The sequence below is a fragment of the Carcharhinus amblyrhynchos genome, chromosome 25 (assembly GCF_965287045.1).
Source record: "Carcharhinus amblyrhynchos chromosome 25, sCarAmb.v2.hapA, whole genome shotgun sequence".
NCBI lineage: Eukaryota > Metazoa > Chordata > Chondrichthyes > Carcharhiniformes > Carcharhinidae > Carcharhinus > Carcharhinus amblyrhynchos.
Window position 1 is genome coordinate 2,341,219 of NC_137348.1, and position 21,026 is coordinate 2,362,244.

The following is a 21,026-nucleotide window of genomic DNA, read 5'->3' on the forward strand; positions in this document are numbered from 1 at the left end:
TGCCGATTGGCCTCTTATGTCTGATTCTATGCACTATCCTGTCTTTGTAGATTGATTATCTGGTCTTGAGGAGCAAGTGGATGACGAGTGGACAATGGCCAATGTGAAACCCGGCCTGAAGGTGGATAGTGCAGTCCCATCTGGATCAGAGCTGGACAAACAAAAGAAGTCCAAGCGGAAGAGATTCTGGGCCAAGGAAACGAGCAAGACCAAAACGAAAATGGGACCAGTGCTGCCTCCCAGAGCTGCTGTGGAGTACTCCAGCAACTGGAAGGCACTCCAACAGGTAAGGTTAAACAAACACAAAGAAGCAAGGTACTATAAAAATCTGAAGTATAAGTGTTGCGTCAAACATAAATTTTCATCTTAATAAAATCAGCAAATGCTGGAAATTGTTCAGCAGATTAGGCTCTTTGTGGCGAGGGAGAGAAACGTCATAGTCATACAGCATAAAAAAGACCCTTTGGCCCGTCAAGTCTGCACTGACAACTACCGCTAAAGTCACGCTAATCCCATTTTCCAGCACTTGTCCAGTATCCTTGATTGTTACAATATTTCAAGTGCTCAAATACTTATTAAAGATTGTAAGGTTTCCGGTCTCCACTACCTTCCCAGGCAGTGTATTCCAGATTCCCACTACCCTTTTGAGTGAAAAAATCCTCTTTCTTAAATCCCCTTTGAATTTTCTGCTCCTTACTTTAAGGTAGGGTTCATATTTCAGGGTTCCTTGACTTGAAATGCTAATTATCTCCTTCTCTCTGCACAGTTAAAGTTTATTTATTAGTCACAAGTAAGGCTTACATTAACATTGCAATGCAGTTACTATGAAATTCCCTTAGTCTTCACAGTCCAGCTGGTGCCTGTTTGGGTCAATGCACCTAACCAGCATGTCTTTCAGAATGTGGGAGGAAACCAGAGCACCCAGGGGAAACCCCACACGGTCACAGGGAGAACATGCAGATTCCACACAGACAGTAACCCAAGCTGGGAATCGAACCCGGGTCCCTGGCGCTGTGAGGCAGCAGTGCTAACCCACTGTGCCACCCCAGTTATTACATTATTTGCTGAGTATTTCCAGCATTTGCATTTTTGATAATACAGTGCCTTGACTCAAACCACTGGATGTCAGCCAGTCTTGGGAACTCGCTAACACCCATTTTACAGAAAGATAATGTAAAAAGAAAGCCCCTCAGGCTGAACTCCTGTAACTCATGTCACTCCCACCCAGCGACTGCTGCACAGTTGGACTTGGGGAGTATTTAGATCACCAGCTCATTGACAAAGGTCAGCCTTGTGCCTTTCCCTAACAAACAAAAAAACCCCACGTTCCTACAATTTAGTGCATCACTGCGATCGTGACTACCATGTTGGTGTGGGACTGGAGTCACATTGAGGCATACCAGTTTAGGACAGCAGGATTGAGATGTACAGATGGTGGAGGGGTTGATAGACTCAAGTCACAACTGAAAGTATACTACAGCTTGTAAAAAGTGTGTAGCTAGCCCATGGAAGAAGAGAAATAGATACGTAATTTGCTCAACTATCAATGTTGTTGATCGGTATTGAGGTTCAGCTTTGTGTCTTCATAGAAATTGCTAGATAACGAAAGGCTAAGATCCATCAGATTCACCAACTACTGTTCTGGCAGCCCCATGATACAGTGATGTCACAGTGATAGCTGTAATACCATACTCCTGTGTGTTAATTAACACCCTTAATTCATCTGTCTTACTTGTAAGACTCCATGCAACAAAATAAATGCTATCCAGCCTTGCCATACTTGTGCCTTAACTTGTCTGTAATCATTCTGCCTTCCTGACTGACTAGTTTTTGTTCCATATTTAGTTGTGCATCACCCCCTATCCGACCTCCATGCCATATCCCATCTCTCTGTCTTTGGGGATAGGACCACAGTCACCTGTTCCTCCCCAGAAATGTTCCATTCGTGAGTAATTTGAAACATGACGTGTACTAGATCCCAAAATGTTATTTTCTGAAGGAACATTCCTTGGAAATGTTTGCAGAGAGGATAGAATTGGGAAAAAGGGGAAGACAATCACAATGAATAGATCACAGCTGCAGGAAGTGTTTATGTGTTGCTTGTTTCTGTTGCAATGTGTGAATTGAAACCAGTTATTCATGTCATTTTCAATCAGTTAATAAATCAGAAAACTGATGCCAAGAAAGTTCCGGAAAGCAAATCTAAGATGCCGACAAAGGGAGAAACAGCTGCTTTGGAGAAGGCAAATCACCAAGGAATTAAACCAAAGAAAGAGGGAGAAAGCAAGAAACAGCCAGACCCTCAAACACTGGTGAAAGGAAATGGATTGAAATCGGATAAAATCAGAATCAATGGGACGCAGCAGAGCAAGAAAAAGAGGAAAAAGAACAGTCCAGAGTCTCTGGAAGGAAGTGGTTCCACTCAGAGGATAAAAAGAACCAAGACTGAACCAGAACCTGAGAACCATACAGAGTAGGTGTTTGTGAAATCTTTTCCTCCCTCCATCCCCCTACCCCATCTCCCTCCATACTGATGATTTTATACCTTCTTGCATGAACGTCCCAATTTACCATTTGATTCCTGCCCATTGAATTTATTTTTCCAAACTGAGAATTCAGCCTGAAGAATGTAACTTTCCAGTAGTGTGTGAAATTGGAGCTTGGAAATGAATGATCAGTATTAATGAAAGAAAGAATCCTGATGGCTAGGCCTCACTAACTGGGAGTCACCCACTGTCACATCCGATTTGCAGAGATATAAAATTACCATGATCTGCTCTCCTTTGAGTTGAGCTGATAAAGAGACAACTAAACAGAACTGTTTAATATTCGGAAAGAATGGAACTGAGTGGATGACAATGTACTGTTTCTGGTGGTTGAGGATTGTGGATGCTTCTGACCGAGGTCAGGAGGCTTTGAAGTTGTTACATTGATTACAGTGATTGAAACAGAGATCTGGTCAACGTTTAAGAACCAGGTTGGTGGAGTGATTTAAGGTAAAGAGGGATAAGGGGATGTGGGCACTTGGGATTAGGATACTGCTCAGGTGGAAGATGGGCCGAGTGGCCTGCTTGGGTTCTGTATGAATTGCACAGAAATGACAAACCAACTCTTGGTGCGATACAGAGAGGATCATTGGTGACATTTGATTGTCATTGTAATAGATGAAGCTGAAAGGAAGAAAATGTTCGTTCAGCAAGCTCAGGATGGTGGGAGCACCATGACAAAACACGCCTCTCTGCCCCCTCCACTCAGAAACCATGTAATTGCCTCAGAAAAACAAAAAACCTAGAGTCAATAAAAGAAACATTCTTCCCTGATCACTCTGAGGTGAAGCAATCCCATAGGTCATGTGTGGGTTTACGTAGATGTGATCTCTGTCTCAATCAGGAAGTGGCCCAACTCCTAACCTCTTCAAGGCAGAGAGTCAGATCTCACCAAACCAGCTGGCAACACGTTCCAGGGACTCAATACTCCCTGGGAGATCTAACACCCGAACTCTGGGAAGATAGAAACAGTGGGAGATTATTCAACTTCTTTTGTGCCTTGAGATTGATATGTGTGAACTGCTGATCTGTAGCCTGTTCTGAATTAACTGCACCCACTGGTTAACTCTGTTGACTTTAGTGCCCTGTGCCAATGTCGTTAATAATCGATGTTGCTGTTAATATTACGTGAGGGGGAGCTCTTCTCCTCACCTTCCCACATGTTACAGCACAGAAAGAGGTCCTTCAGCCCATCATGTCTGTGCTGGCCATCATGCACCACTTGCTGTCTGGGATCATGTGTAAGCAAATTTGCCATTTGTATTGTGGAGCTGCATTTAGCATTATGCCCCCTGCCCTGTTTGGTTCCAGTGATGTCCGGTGGATCACTGTGGATGTTCTAGTTGGTCCCTTTTGGTAAAATTTCAATTTCTTTAAAATATCCAATATCCAAAGATGTGCAGGTTAGGTTGATTGGTCATGCTAAATTGCCACTTAGTGTCCTGAGACGTGTAGGTTAGAGGGATTAGTGGGCAAATATGTAGAGATGGGGGGGTAGGGCCTGGGTGGGATTGTGGTCGGTGCAGACTCGATGGGCTGAGTGGCCTCCTTCTGCACTTTAGTGGTTCTATGATTTCTATGATCTCTGGGCTATCTTGTACCTTCTGAGTGCTTCCAGGAGTTGCTTTAGTGTAGTGGGTTATTGAATGTTCCTGGGACTTTAAGTTCTGACCAGAAATTGGGACTGGTTGGTGGTTGCAAGAATCTGAGTCAAATGAGACCAGAATTCTCTGATCCCGTTAGAAATGGGCACATCTCCTCAACACCAAACTTGCATAAAAGTTTTTGTTTGGCCTGGGAACTGCTGAGTTTGATGAAGGGGAGAAGGGGAACTGCTATTGAAATAGAAATGTTAATAGCCCCTTGATTTTGCCCAGAAGTATCCCAAGGTGAATAGAAGTCAGTTAAAGATTGTGAATGATGTAACCCTTGTAATGTTAATGTGGTTATAAAGGCATTGAGTTTTACAATACAGAAAGAGGCCCTTCAGTCCTCATGTCTGTGCTGGCCATCATGCACCCGTCTATCCCAGTACTTGAATCATACTTTGTCTGTAGCCTTTCAACAACTCAAACTCCACCCCGCTGTGGGGCAGCGAGTTCCACAATTCACCACCCTCTGCGAGAAGTAGCTCCTCTTCATCTCAGTTTTAAATCCACTGCCTCTCAACCTATCCCTGTGACCTCTTGTTCTCGGTTGCCCCACAAACAGAAACATTTAATCTACATTTACTCCATCAATCCCTTTTAAAAATTTTATATCCCTCGATCCCTCTTATCCTTGTACTCCAACGGGTACAAGCTCAAACTATTTAATACCTCCCCATATATCAATCCCATCATCCGCAGAATCAATCTGGTGAACCTCCTCTGATACCACCACGTCCTTCCTCAAATAAGGAGAGCAAAACTGGACACAATACTCCAGATGGAGTCTCACCAACACTCTATACAATTGCAACAACACTTCTCTACTTTTACACTCCAGTCCCTCTGTAATAAATACCAACATCCCATTTGCCTATTTCATTACGTGCTACACCAGCATACCGATTTTCTGTGATTCATCAACACAGACACCCAGATGCATTTTTGAATCTAATTCCTATTCAGGTAATAATTTGCCTTCCTATTTTTTCTGCCAGAATGGATAATCTCACAATTATCCACATTAAACTCCATCTGCCAAATTTTGGCCTATTCTAGCCTATCCGTATCCATCTGTAAAATCTTTATATCCTCTTCATTGCCTGCTTTCCCATCAATTTTAGTTTCAAAATTTTAGTAAGGGGAAAAGTTCCTTTTTATGTATCTTATTCGGATTGGCGGATGGTGACTAGTGGAGTGCCCCAGGGGTCGGTGCTGGGGCCTCAGCTTTTTACCATTTATATAGATGATCTGGAGGAGGGAACCAAGTGTAGAGTGTCGAAATTTGCTGATGACACCAAGATTGGGGGAACGGCAAATTGTGCGGAGGGTGTGGAGAGTCTGCAGAAGGATCTAGATAGGCTGGGCGAATGGGCCAGGAAATGGCAAATGGAATTTAATGTTGGCAAGTGTGAGGTGGTCCACTTTGGTAGGAAAAATGGTAGGAAGGACTATTACTTACGAGGCGAAAAACTGCAGCAGGCGACGGTGCAGAGGGACCTCGGGGTCCTTGTGCATGAGTCGCAAAAACCCAGCTTGCAGGTGCAGCCGGTGGTCAGGAAGGCGAATGGGATGCTGGCCTTCATAGCGAAGGGGATTGAATATAAAAGTAGGGAGGTCTTGCTGCAGCTGTATAGGGCATTGGTGAGGCCGCAACTGGAGTACTGTGTGCATTTTTGGGCGCCGCACCTGCGCAAAGATATTTTGGCCTTGGAGGGAGTGCAGAGGAGGTTTACTAGGCTGATACCGGAGTTGAGGGGGTTGAGCTATGAGGAGAGGCTGAATAAACTGGGCTTGTACTCGTTAGAGTTTAGAAGAATGAGAGGAGATCTCATTGAGACGTATAAGATGATGAATGGGATGGATAGGATAGAGGTGGAAAGACTCTTCCCGCTCAAAAAAGACAATAGGACTAGGGGGCACAGCCTCAAGATAAAAGGGGGGCGGTTTAGAACGGAGTTGAGGAGGAACTTCTTCACTCAAAGGGTGGTGAATCTCTGGAATTCTCTGCCCGTTGAAGTGGTGGAAGCTGCCTCGCTAAATATTTTTAAGACGCGGGTTGATGGGTTTTTGATAGGAGAGGGGATTAAGGGTTATGGGGAGAGGGCGGGAAAGTGGAACTGAGCAGCAACAGATCAGCCATGATCTTATTGAATGGCGGGGCAGGCTCGAAGGGCTGGATGGCCTACTCCTGCTCCTATTTCTTATGTTCTTATGAATCTCCCTCATAATTTTTCACCTTGAACAGGTTTTCCTTTCTCTCCCCGCCCTCCCCTGGCGTTCTCTGCTCTCTTTGTTTCTGTTCTCACTAGAACCTGCATTGAGGGTACTTCAGAGTTACCAGATGGGAGATTTTCACTGTGCCAAACACAAACACAGCTCCAGGAGGTGAAAAAAGACACTTTAACCTACTGAAACTGGGTATTAGTGAGAGCAGGAACCCTCCACTGTAATAGAATCTGATTCTGCCCCCACCTTAGTTCACTGCTTTTGAAACAGTCACCTGTACATTTGCTCTTCCGCATTGAATGACTGCAGTGGTGTCCTAGCCAGCCTCCTATTTTCCAACCTGCAGTAATTTATGCTCATTCAAATCTCTACTTCTGCCTGAGAAATGCTTCAAAGTCTAAGGTTTATCTATTAGTCATAAGTAGGCTTACAATCCCCTAGTCACCACACTCCTGCGCCTGTTCGGGTACACTGAGGGAGAATTTAACATAGCCAATGCACCTAACCCATAGTCTTTAGACTATGGGAGGCACCTGGAGGAAACCCACACAAACATGGGGAGAATGTGCAAACTCCAACACAGACAGTGACCCAAGCCAGGAATCGAACCCAGGTCCCTGACACTGTGAGGCAGCAGGGCTAACCACTGTGCCACCGCGCTGTCCCGTTTTGTTTTCGTTACTCACTGTGGCATTGCTTCTTGCCATCTCTGATCCCCTCCAGCTCCATAAATCCCCTAGAAATCTGCCCTTCTCCAATTCTGGCCATTGCTACCCCCAGTTTTAATTGTTGCTCCATTGACAACTGTGTTTTTGGCTGTATAGCGCCTAAGCTCTGGAATTCACACCTGAAAACGTTCTACTTTTTCCTCCATTAAGATGCTTTTTAAAATCTACCACTTTGACTGTGTTTCTGGTTGCTTTCTCTAATCAACGGAGAGAGATGGACAGAGTAGGTAAGGAGCAGCTGTTCCCTTCGTTGAAGGGTCTGTCACAAGGGGGCATAGGTTCAAGGTGAGGGGCAGGAGGTTTTGGGGGAATGTGAGGAAAACCTTTCTACTCAGTGGTGGTGATGGTCTGGAATGTGCTGCCTGGGAGGGTGGTAGAGGGGGGATGCCTCACATCCTTTAAAAATTACCTGAATGAGCACTTGGCACATCGTAACATTCAGAGCTATGGGCCAAGGGCTGGCAGATGGGGTTAAGTGGGAGATCACGTGTTTCTAATGTGTTGGTGCAGACTCAGTGTGTTAAAGAGCCTTATCTGCACTGTATGATTCTATGATTTAACTCTAGCAAAATGTTTCTGAATAACATTTCTGTACAATGCCCTGGGGTGTTTTACCTCATTGAAGGTGCTATCCAAATGCAAGTTATTAAAAATGTGTTGCCTCTACCACAGCTACTTGGTTATGGAGTCAAAGTGGTTTAGTCACAGCAGCAAGAGAAGCTGCTTTCCTAGGTTTAATTTTAATGCAGTTTCCTTACTTGTTCTTTGGCAGGCCTGATATCTGGTTTGATGATGTTGATCCAGACGATATTGAAGCTGCAATGGGACCAGAAGCGGCAAATGTTGCCCGACGGCAGATAGAAACAGAAACTGGAAAGCCCTGCCCTTCGGCACAAAATCTGGATAAGATTTTGGTTAAAGATGGAGCTTTCGAAGGGTAGGTGGTGAACAACAATAATACCCATGTGTCCTAATCCACAACTGTACGGAAGGACAGTGTAGGGGGAGCTTTACTCTGTATCTAACCCCGTGCTGTACCTGTCCTGGGAGTGTTTGATGGGGGGACAGTGTAGAGGGAGCTTTACTCTGTATCTAACCCCGTGCTGTACCTGTCCTGGGAGTGTTTGATGGGGACAGTGTAGAGGGAGCTTTACTCTGTATCTAACCCTGTACTGTATGAGCTTGAGTTTTATAGTGATGGGTCAGTATGTCTGACTTTATTGGGATGCTATTTGCTCTGAGTACTTCAGACTGAAACAAAGTGTCAAGACTCCAGTGTGTGTCTGGATAACCCTGCTGGTTTATTTTGCAGACTGACTAAAGCTGTGGCGCTGGACTGTGAGATGGTTGGTGTTGGGCCGGATATGACGGACAGCATCCTCGCACGGGTTTCCATCGTGAATCAATTTGGCAAATGCGTTTATGATAAATATGTGAAACCTACAGAGAAGGTGACAGATTACAGGACCTGGGTGAGCGGAATCCGACCAGCTGATATCGCGAACGGTGAGGTGACTCTCCTGTGGCTCTGCTTTTAAATATTTCTGCTGTATTTGCAGACAGGATTTTGCCTGTGACATTGGAAAGGTGATAAAGAGATAAATTAACAAGTTAGAGAAAAAGTAATCAGGAACCGCTTAGAATTTCAGATATTACAATCAGTCAGTACAACCCATCAGTTCTCTTGGTATTTATCCTGCATACGAGCAGCTTTCTTTGTGCCCGCTCTGTTCCCATTTCTCTTTATCTTTTTCTTCCTACCGGTCTATAACTTGTTTGTAAATGTTGATATGGTCTCTCAGCTTCAGTCACTGATCCTGTGCAATCACAGACTTGCTAATCTCCGCACATAAATGTTTCTCCTGATCTCCGTTTTAGGTTTCTTACATTTAAGATCACAAGAAATCAAATCTGCTCCAACAGTCAAAGGATCATGGCTGATTGGACATTCCTCATGTCCAATTTCCTGTCCTTTCCCTGTAATCCTTGATTACTGATCAAAAATCTATCTCAGCCTTAAATATTCACAGTGACTCTGCCCCCACAACTCTGTGGTGAGGAGTTCCAAAGACTCTCAACCCTCTGAGAGGAGAAATTCCTCTTTATCTTGGTCTTACATTGACCCCTTTATTCTGAGATTGTACCCTTTGGTCCAGACTCTCCCATGAGGGAAATGTCTTCTCAGCATTTACCCTGTCAAAGCCCCTTAAGAATCCTGTATGTTTCAATGAAATCACCTCTGATTCTTCTCGATCCCAATTCATCGCGTCCCAGACTGTTTAACCTTTCCTCATAGACAGCATTTCCATACCTAATGAGCCTTCTCTGAACTGCCTTCAATGAAGTTATATCGTTGTGCATCTGCATGCAGGATCATGATGGATGGTTTTTAATATTCAAATATGTGCCAAAGGGGAGAAAGAGCCCCTTTACATTAAAACTGAAAAACGGGAGAGTGAAACATTACCTGATTTGAAACAAAACCAATTTCAACGCGGTCAAAAGTAAATTGGTCCAAGTAAGCTGGAAAAGAAAATTGACCAATAACACTATAAACAAAAATGTGAAAGCTTCACATTATGGAGGATTGTGTTCCATCATATCCAAATTCCAGTTTGGTCTCACTTCTCTATACCTCCTTCAACCTTGTATTCCTCTGAGATAACACAAGAACTAGGAGCAGGAGTAGGCCATCTGGCCCCTCGAGCCTGCTCCACCATTCAATAAGATAATGGTTGATCTTTTCATGGACTCCGCTCCACTTACCTTGCCGCTCACTATGGAATGTGGGTCTCACTGCCATAGGGAGCAGGGCGAATGTGGGACTTGCTGCCACGGGAAGCGGGGAGAAAGTGGGACTCGCTGCTGCAGGGAGAAAGTGGGACACACTGCTGCAGGGAGAATGTGGGACCTGCTGCCACAGGAGCAGGGAGAAATGAAATATAGATATAAAGCATAGAAGATAGGAGCAGGAGGAGGCCATTTGGCCCTTTGATCTCTATACTCTTCCAACTCTGGCCTCGTGTCCATCTCTGAGCAACCGTGCCCTCAGCTTCCTGGGCCTAAAGTTTGGAATTCCCTCCCTAATCCTCTTGTTTAGACCTATCGCTTTGACCAGCCTTGGGATCTCTTGTCCTACTAACTGGTTATGTACATGTGCCTAATTTTGTTTGACAATGCTCCTGTGAAACACCTTGGCACATTTAACTAAATAAAGGTGGTCTTTAATTACAAATTGTCAGATTGGTTAGGGCACTGATGTTGCCCCATGAGGCAAGAGAGGGGAGCAAGTGTTGAGTTACCTTGGATAAGAAAATCAATTGAAATCAAAATGAGATTTGGCAGGTGACAAATCTGAGGCTCATAATGTGACAATGAAATTGAGGAGGGATCACAAACAATTAGAAAAGTTATGAGGTCAATTAAAGAGTGGAAAAGGAAGTTGTAAACAACTTTATAAAAGTCTATGACGTGAAATATTTAAAGGATTATTATAAGGAAGGAATGATGGGAGAAAATAGGTGAGTCTGTGCTTTGGTTTTGACACCAAAATGGGATGGTGGATTGAAAGTGTGTGAGGAGGAGATGGAACAGTGAGAGAAGAAAAAGTGATCAGCAAAATTGTGTGGAACTCAGACGTCGAATGGACGTTGGGACTTACATTCCGGAATACTGAGGGAAGTCAGAGAAATTGTCCACAGTTTTCCAAATGGGTGTTATATAGAAACATGGAAGATAGGAGCAGCAGGAGGCCATTTGGCCCTTCGAGCCTGCTCCGCCATTCATTACGATCATGGCTGATCGTCCAACTCAACAGCCTCATCCTGCTTTCTCCCCATAACCTTTGACCCCATTCACTCCAAGTGCTATATCCAGCCGCCTCTTGAATACATTCAATGTTTTGGCATCAATTACTTCCTGTGGGAATGAATTCCACAGGCTCACCACTCTTTGGGTGAAGAAATGTCTCCTCACCTCCATTCTAAATGATCTACCCTGTATCCTCAGACTGCGATCCCTGGTTCTGGACTCCCTCCACTATCGGGAACTTCTTCCCTACATCTACTCTGTTTAGTCCTGTTAGAATTTTAAGTCTCAATGAGATTGTCCCCCTCGTTCATCTGAACTCCAGCAAAAACAATTCTAACCTAGTCAATCTCGCCTTGTACATCAGTCCCATTACTTCCAGAGGTCTGGAGGGTTGTCAATGTGGCGTCTCTATTCACAAAGGGATAAACCAGTTACGTTCTGATCAGTCTGTCTCACATCAATAAGCAGAACGTTTCACAAGGTTGGAAATGGGACAAAATTAATATGTGAAGAGACAATTAAGTAAAGGCCATCAAACATGGATTTATGAAATTAGTAAGTTATGTCTCAAAAAATTAAGTGTTTCTCTTTAGCAAAAACAATGAGAGTTTATTGATAAATGGACAGCGTATATGGATTTGTGGAAGACACTTGACAAGATACAACAGAGAAGGAAGTTGCATAAATGCATAGAAAACAGTGCCTAATGCTTGTTGAGTAGTGAAGATGATTTCTATTTGATTCCTGGTTAACTCTATTTCTTTCTCAGATGCTGACAGTCCTGCTGAGTAATTCTATTACATGCAGTTCTTCAGATTTCCAGCATCTTAGTGTTTTGCCTTTGTTTAAATATTTGAAGTTGTAACATGTGAGACAATGTATTTGAAACTCTGTTTTCTAACTGATTTGGCCATTTTTCAGGTGAAGACTTCAGAGTTGTGCAGAGGGAGGTTGCAGCCATCTTGGAAGGCAGGATGTTAGTTGGTCATGCTGTCCACAATGATCTCAAGGTCAATATCTGGGCAGCCTCAGTGATTGGTTTAGTGTGTGTATGTCTGTGGGGGATGGGGGTTGTGTGTGGGAAGGTATGGCGCTGTGTGTGTGAAGGGGGGTGTGGCACTGGAGAGGGTAGGGACAGATCTCCTCCTGAGTAAAATTTATAATTTAAAAAAAACCCTAACTGGCTTTTCTTTTGAATAACCAGCGGGTTTCCCAGCGTTGCCTGGATGTAAATGTTTTGTTTGGGACTGAGTCGATGCTGTCCTTCCATAGGGTCCTCGGTGAAATTCACCACTTACGAGAAGGGGCTTGGGTGGCGATGTAGCTCTTGTGCTTGGGTTTACCCCATCTCCCCTAAAGGTGCTGGGATCCATACATGGGTCATTGCCATTCTCTGATAAACCTCATCCAAGTGTGTGTGAGACTAGCATGTCAAGAGTATAGCAGTGTGCTGTAGCAGTTCTGTCACTTCTCTAATGATCCATGAGTTCAAATCCCAGGGTCAGATTGCCGTAAAAACTCACTAATGTCTTCTAGGGAAGGAGGCCTGCTGTCTTTACCCAGACTGGGCCCACCAGAACCAAGATTCAATGCACCTTGTTCAGACTCTGCTAACGAAACTGATCACATAAGAACTAGGAGCAGGAGTGGGTTATTTGGCCCCTCGAGCCTGCTGTGCCATTCAATAAGATCACAGTTAATATTTTTGCGCACTGAGCTCCGCTTACCCGCCCACTCATCATAACCCTTAATTCCTTTACTATTCAAAAATTTATCTATCCTTGCCTTAAAACCATTCAATGAGGTAGCCTTAACTACTTCATTGGGCAAGGAATTCCACAGATTCACAACCCTTTGTGTGAAGAAGTTCCTCCTCGACTCAGTCCTAAATCTGCTCCCCCTTATTTTGAGTCTATGTCCCTAGTTCTAGTTTTACCCGCCAGTGGAAACAACTTCCCTGCTTCTAGCTTATCTATTCCCTTCATGATCTTATATGTTTCTATAAGATCTCCCCTCATTCTTCTGAATTCCAATGAGTATAGCCCCAGTCTACTCAGTCTCTCCTCATAAGCCAACCCTCTCAACTCCAGAATCAACCTAGTGAATAGTCACACCCCAGGTCAACAAAGCGAGGGCTGGCTGGTTTGGGAAGGCTCTACAAGTCAGGCCTCAACTACTCAGGTGTGCAGACACTAAAGACTTTTTATAAAAAATTCTCAAAAAATATTTAACCAAGAAACTGACTATTGTGTAACAAAAATAGTAAACTATACAAGCGGCTACTTCTGAATGTGACACTTCAATTATTAGTAACCAATGTCTAATTCGCCGCAGATTCTGTTTCTGGACCATCCAAAGAAGAATATTCGTGACACGCAGAAATACAAACCTTTCAGAACCGCCGCCAGGGTAAGTAACGTTTGGGTATCTCCATCAGTTGTAGCTGCCTATTGAACACAGACAGAGGGCACCAGTAGCATTCAGCTATTGGCTGATAGACCCAAACTTAGTTGAGCCAAACCATTTGCAATTGCAGGATATCCCATTGGGCTTGTAAACTGAGCCATTATTAAAGCACGCAATTCAACTGTTGCAATCTCGGCTGCCTCATCTATCAGGCTGGGATAATGTCATTACATTGGTCTGTTTCGGCGTTGTGCACTCATTCACCCCAACTGGCCCATGTTGGTCTTTAAGCCCCCCTCCCCCAACACTGCTTCATCTCCCCCCATCACCATAACTTTCTGTTTCTTTCTTCCTGTATATTTATCCTCACATGCAGCTATAGCAGCATTTTATCCAATGGCTTTTCAATGTTTTAGTCCCTTTGGGGTTAAAACTCAGCTCACTAAACTAATAACCCAGTCTGGGAACTGCGTAATTCATTATCCTGGAATCACCAACTGAGATTATAACAGGCAACTGATAAATACATAGCTAATTTTTAAAAATGTTTTTGATTTCCTTTGTTTCTAATCAAAATCAAACAGTACTAAATGTAAGATGGATGATATAAGATAATCAATTAGTTATGAATCCAATTGGGAATTCAGGAGAATCTTGTTTTCCCAGAGAGTAGGAAGAATGCGGGGCCCGCTCCCGCGGGGGAGTGGGGAGAATGCGGGGAGCGGGGAGAATGCGGGGCCCGCTCCCGCGGGGGAGCGGGGAGAATGCGGGGCCCGCTCCCGTGGGGATGGTTGATGTGAATAAGTATTGATATGTTGAAGGGGAAGTTGGATAAACAGGAGAGAGGAAGAAATGGAAAGTTATATTGATCTGATGAGATTAAATCAGGTGGAGAGAAAGCCCATCTGAAGCATGAGCTCCAGCAGAGACCAGTTGACCTGATTCTGGGTTGTACTTGCTGGGTAATTTCACCTATGTCACTTGGGTCTCAGTTTACCAATTCCTTCTGAACCGATTAGGAGAATGGCAAGCCAGAGTAAATGGATGGTAAACCAGAGAGCTGTTGGTGATGAGACTGATCGCTTGTCCCATGTTAAAAAGATTGGGATGGAAGATTCATAAATTAAGAAGTACACAGCTTCATCTGCCAAGGCCAAGAGTATGCAGCATTTTTGTTACTAACAGCTGCCTTTTGTGTTGTGGCCTCTGGAAGATAAACCAGCGATGATTGGGAGTAGGAACGCCAATGGCTATCCCAGTTTTGCCCTCAGCACAACATGGTTCTTACTGAAGATTTTCTGTTTTTTAAATTGTGCGTTCATTTTATTTCCATTTATTTCAATCTTTTTATCTCTCTAGTGTGGCCGTCCCGCTCTCAAACAATTATGTCGACAGATCCTAAAGGTGAAAGTTCAGGATGCTGAACATTCCTCGGTGAGTGTGTTGATTGTGAGCATGGGGAACGTGCAGACTCCACTCAGACAGTGATTCAGGCTGGGAATCGAACCTGGCACTGTGAGGCAGCAGTGCCAACCACTGTGCCACCAGGGGGCTCCAGATCACCAGCCTGGGCTTAAGGGTCCCATTGAAGAACAGCTAAGCTAGCCAGGCTGTATAGGAACTTGCTGCTCAAAGCCTTTCCAACTGGAGTGATAATTCCATCCCCCAGCACGTATGGTTGCCCCATTCTGAATTACTGGAAGGCATCTGGATTCAGCACATGGAGAAGCAGTTACTGTTGGCATTCTTCCTTCTTAAGTCTGTTGTGGATTTGTCATCTTGCTCTTTATTTTGAGGTATTATAAACTTGTAAAACAAGATTTTAAAACTTTGTTGTTCCTGCCACTGATCAGAAATGCACCAGGAGCAGTTGTGCGTGCAGGTTGGCAGCAGACTGCGTGTACTGGAATGTACAACCATTCCTCATGCGTTTCCTGTCAGTGGCAGGAGTCGCGGTGCTTGATGAATCGCTGTTTGGTGCTGCTCACAGTGTGGGCTTGGTGGTGGGGGGGGGCCAGAAATCACTGGTGAGGACACAAGATTGGGCTGGTCTGTGATGCCTTCTCTAGTTCATGGCTGCTTGATTAGGGTGGTGGAGATTCCACACTCATGGAACCAGTACCCCAGTAGGTGGAATTGAGGCTTGTGTACATCCAGTGTCTCGAGTTGAACCAACAGGGCTTGTCACTGCTGTCTAACTGGCTATTTTCCCCTTCTCCTTTAGGTACAGGATGCTCAGGCGACAATGAGACTTTATACACTGGTAAGGCAGAAATGGGAAGCTCAGCGAAAGGCAAGGCACAAAAAGAAATATGTTTCAAAGGAGAAACTGAAACCTTCAAGCTAAGTTAAGCAGGACTGTAAGGAGGTGGTAGTGCCGACACCCTGCACCCAGAGCCTGGCAGTGCCGACACCCCTGCCCCTGCACCCAGAGCTCTGTGAGAGGTCAGTCTGTTTCCTGTCCCATCAAGGCTAACACAGGAGCACCTGGTTTGAAGTATCAGTTGTACTTTTACAATGGCAGTTGTCACCTCAGTGAGAAGCACATCACACTGGAGCTGGATGATGTTCCACAGGCTGCTCACCTCTCACACAAGTGCTTTCACACAGTATTTTGACTTTTGACTGGATGTTTGGAGTTTTTTTTCTCACCTATTTGTCTGAAATCTGTATTTTTATGATATTCCGGCTTTGATAATTTACAAAATAAAATCTTGCTGGAATTTTCATTGAAAATAAACTAAGTGAATGACTGAGTGAAGAAAATAGTTACTACACCCAATATCAACTTTAAACACAGCTATAGCATGGGATTAGATACAGAGTAAAGCTCCCTCTACACTGTCCCCAGGACAGGGGCAGCACGGGGCTAGATACAGAGTACAGTTTATGCAGTTGCATAAGTTTTAACTCTATTCCGATGAATTGCAATCTATCTCCAGTTGCTGTTACTAACTGTTGTATTCTGCTTCCTAATTTATCCATCAATGAGGCAGTGCCAATGTGAAGAACAAACATTTTGAAAGCTCTAGATTCATAGAATTCAAACTTGATACACCAAGGTATGAAAAATTAATAAACTGATGTACCCAAACTCTGAACAAGATTGTCAGAGGCTCAGTCTATCTAATTTTACCTGTTGCGTTATGAGCCTCCATACAATTGTAATGTAAAGGTATTTGGCAAAGCAAGGGTTAATGTGGGACTGCAGAATAGCAGTGCCCATTCTATCATGTATACAGCCACACGATAGTCTAGTGAGGGGACAGTCTAGAGGGATATTCTGCAAGTATCCAGTGTTAAGACCCAGGCCAGAAATTCTGATATATTTTTTGAAAATAGCCTAGGTTTTAAATTTAGTTTTGTTATCAAGGTATCAGGTGTTTCACTCCAGGTATGATTCAAGTGACCCACTAAGAAGCTTTTATCAAACAAAGTTTATTTAAGAACACAGAATGTAACGAAAAGAATTAGCATAACTTTTACCAGTTACAAGATTTAAACATTACATAGTGTAAACCTTAACAGTTAGCATCCCACAGACGCACACCCTTCTTCAGAGTTGGCACAGAAGCAAGTATGTCCATGTGATGGCAGACTTGCAGCTTTTTAACACCTGCTGTGCATTGATCCTTTGAATGTTGGATTAAATCTCTGAGGCTTCCCAATATTGGAACTTCCAGAAATCTTTGAAAGAGAGAGACAGAGACACTGCCTTCTTCCACTAGCTTCTCATAGCAACCGCAACAAAGCTAAAAACTCCAGAGGGAAGGAGAAAGCATTGGTGCATCTCTCCAAGCTATGACTGAAAAGTTAAAGTAAAAACTTGGAATTCTCAAGCATAACTGTCCCCAGTTAAGCTCCACACAGCAATCCCCAAAGGACCATAAAACCCCAGGATACTGCATTAATCCAGATCAAAATCAGCATGATATCCATTATGTTGCTTCAGTAATAATTAGAGGACACAGGCTGCAGGTAAAATGGTGTTGACATCTTCCAGAGCCTGCTAGAAACATCCTGTAAAGGAACATGATTAAATTATCACATCAGCCTGCATGATAAGCAGCATCAGAGAAGACCACAAGCTAGGATCTGTAAATAAACAAGTCTTAAACTCCTCGGCAATGAGCTGCAAAAGCAGTGAGAACTTCTAAAAGCTATCATATCAGCGGTAATATGAAAGGTGGCAATTTAAATGTTGAACCCAGAGCAGTGTCCCAAGATTTGAAAAATGGAAGTGGGGCTGTAGAGCCATGCACCTAAAAGGAAAATGTAAAGATCCCAGGGTGAGGCTGAGCAACAAACTGCCTAGATCACAAGATAGGTGAGCAATACTACAAAAAATTGCAAAATCCTGAGTGACGCAGTGTAAAGGTTACTAGCCCATTTGCAAAGATAGTGTGTAATAATTACAATAAAAAAGCTGAACTTGCATTATAAAATAGTTGTCCCACAGCTCAGTTTAGCCAGGGAGAAGCTAGAAAACAGCTGTGAGTTTTAAAATAAAATCTCTCAAAATGGGCAGGCAGAGTGTAAAGTTTATTTTTAGTGATATACGTAGGCTTATATTAACACTGCAGTGAAGTTACTGTGACAATCCCTTAGTTGTCACATTCTGGTACCTGTTTGGGTACACTGAGGGAAAATTGGGCCTAGCCAATGCACCTAACCAGCACATCTTTTGGACTGTGGGAGAAACCCATGCAGACACGGGCAGGATGTACAGACTCCACACACACACACACACACACACACACTGACACAAGCTGGGAATTGAACCGAGGCCCCTGGCGCTTTGAGGCAGCAGTGCTTATCATTGTGTCACAGTTTAAAACAAAAGAGACCCGCAGAGTTTAACGAAGAAGTGCTGTCCCTTCAAATGGGAGAAAAGCCCCAATTTTCTGGAGTGCAGGACATTCAACGGGAAAGAGAAGAAATCTGGAGTTCAAAGGCAGAGTTTTCTGCAGTAGCTTTCCTTTTGAAAGGGTATGACTGCCAGCAAGCCTGCCAAAAAAAACACAGGAAACTCAACAAAGGAACTGACAGCTCACAACTTAAAAAAATGTCCAAGCGTGCTGAAAATACAGCACATTCACAGAGAAAAAAACCTGCAAAGTAACAAAAAAATTACCTTGAAGTCAATTAGAAATTGAAGAATTTCTACAGTAATTCTTCAAATGTTTAAAGAGGCCCGCAATCACAGGGATGCTGAAAAAATATAACAGAAAATACAGGGAAAATACAAACTCAGAAACCGACAAGCTGCAGAGACAGGCCAAAGTAGAAAAAAAATTGCTGTATTTAGTCTTAAAGGGGCCTTAGAATTTAAAGCTTTAACTATAGAAAAGAGGAAAATTAGAAGAGTCTCCAGAGGGTGGCAACTCCTAGTAAAGCACCGAGGACAACAAGAGACCTATCAAGAGGGAAACTCTGCTGAGGGCAACAAGAGACCCCACAGTGAGCGCAACAATAGAACAGTTGATTGTTCTTTAATATTAAATACAAAAGAATGAGTGACCACTCAGCAACACAAAGAAATGGAGACAGTTATACACAGCAGAAGAAACTTGAGGGAACTTTGCTGAATTACAGGAAAGCTGAGAATAAGCAAGTGGGCTTCACAAAGAAAAGGAAAAGCTGTTGACAGACCTTCACTCGTTAGAAGAATCCCTCAGGATTATTTTAGAAAATAATGAGAAACAAAATAAATTGAATGTTGCTCTGAATGCATTGATAAACCAGCTCATAGAATCTACAGTGCAAAATGAAGTCATTTGGCTCATCAAGTCTGCACTGATGACAATCCCACCCAGCTTTCATCCACATAACCCCACATATTTATCCTCCTAATCTCCCTGACACTAAGGGGCAATTTATCATAGTCAATCAACCTAACCCACACATCTTTGAACTGTGGGAGGAAATTGGAATCCCATGCAGACAAGAGGGGAATGTGCAAACTCCACACAGAACCCAGGTCCCTGGTGCTGTGAGGCAGCAATGTTAACCACTCTGCCACCCAGCTGACAGAGAACATTCACAAATGTTCTATATACGAGGAGGAAGCTGTAAACCACATGATATAGATTGCAGAGCTGAAGTTGCAGTTGAATGAGAATGAAAGGAAAAGCATCAAATGCTGTAGACTGCGCCTGGATATTGAAGCTATACATAGCCCAATTACAGAACTGAAACAAGTTAAGACTTTGCCGAAGACAAACAGTGAAACAAATGAAGGACAAGAATAAAGTTCTGTCGCAGACAGAAATTAGGTCAAAAAACTATAAATCCCACCCTGAAGCGCAAGGAACTAGAAGAACACTGAGCTGAATGGAAAGATTTATAAGCTTGCAAAACAATTTGTAAATAAAACAACAAACAAATGTTTGGCTGATATTGTGAAACAAGTGGAAGTTGCATCAGTGAAATGTCAATGTCCTGCAAGAACTCAGAATCATAGGATCTCCACAGTGCTGCAGCAGGTCATTTGGCCCATCGAGTCTGCACTGATCCTTCAACAGAGCATCTTACCCAGAATCTGGTGGACCCCACAGAAAAAAAATCCACTCTACGAATGAATGGAGCACGCATTCCCCTCGGAAGGAACAGGACAAATCCACAAAGCACAAAAAAAGTAGACGAGTAGAGAAACTTGGAGGATGGCAAAAAGTAGAAATAACTAAGTAACAGAAACACAGAGCTACTACCATTCCTACCAACATGACAGACTGAGATGTGGAAGAAGTGTTAAGCCTCAGCAGGGATAGTACGTAAAGATTGTATTACAAGTAGCTATTCCGCAATGGAAAGTATGTGCCTACAAACCATTGGAATGCAAAGGTGTTCGACAGAGCAAGAGTTGACATTGGACTGAAGAATAGTACCACTATGGTGATCTATAGAGGCACATGGTTGTAGACAGAGGGAATAGGCTAGAGAGAACATGCTAGAAAGAGCTACCTGTGAGTGAGCAGCATCTTGCAAGACAGTAAAGTTAAAGATATCAAGGTACCAAGGATTCATGTTTAAATATACAAGTCTCAAGTTCCTCAGCAATGAGCCATAATATCTGGCACCATACTACAACACCAAGCCTAGAGGGATAATTCTTATCTGGTAATGTCATGTTTCCACTGCCTACACTGGCCAGCCTCGTGAAGCAGCAAAGGGAGGATTTGTGCTGAATATTCGGGAAAATTTTAATTCTCCATTTGCGCTCCTCTAGAATGGACTAAAACTGATCCAAATGTACTTTACTGTGCATTTTCACATTTTGGGATGGAGTTTAAACACATTGTACAGGTGAAAGATCAGTGTTGTAATCAGATGCTTTAACAGCACCTTCCAAATCCACCACTTCTACCATATCTAGAAAGGCATGGATAGCTGATGCATGGGAACACCATCCACCTGCAAGTTCCCAACAAACCATAATCTTATAAGAATAGGCCATCTAGCCCTTTGAGCCTACTCTGCCATTTAATAAGGTCATGATTAATCCAATCACTAAGTTCACTTTCCTGCCTTCTTTCTATAACCTTTAATTCCCCTACTGATTAAAAACCTATCAATCTCAACCTTGAAACTGTCCAAGGACTCGGCTTCCACAGCTTCCTGGAGTAAAGAATTCCAAACATTCACCACACTTCTCAGAGAAG

General features: G+C 43.4%; 1 protein-coding gene across 5 annotated transcripts in view; it reads left to right on the plus strand.

Annotated features, from left to right (window-relative positions):
• rexo4 (RNA exonuclease 4) overlaps positions 1-16,092 on the plus strand; it is a 142,303-nt gene extending 126,211 nt beyond the window's left edge. For all 5 annotated transcript variants that reach the window (XM_080212095.1, XM_080212093.1, XM_080212094.1 and 2 more), the window contains exons 2-9: positions 51-286; positions 2,157-2,473; positions 7,922-8,086; positions 8,462-8,655; positions 11,881-11,969; positions 13,294-13,368; positions 14,725-14,799; positions 15,590-16,092. In XM_080212095.1, the coding sequence (XP_080068221.1) occupies positions 95-286; positions 2,157-2,473; positions 7,922-8,086; positions 8,462-8,655; positions 11,881-11,969; positions 13,294-13,368; positions 14,725-14,799; positions 15,590-15,712 (1,230 nt within the window). In that variant the 5' untranslated portion in view covers positions 51-94 and the 3' untranslated portion in view covers positions 15,713-16,092. The remainder of the gene's footprint in view (positions 1-50; positions 287-2,156; positions 2,474-7,921; positions 8,087-8,461; positions 8,656-11,880; positions 11,970-13,293; positions 13,369-14,724; positions 14,800-15,589) is intronic.
• The last annotated feature ends 4,934 nt before the right edge of the window (positions 16,093-21,026 follow it).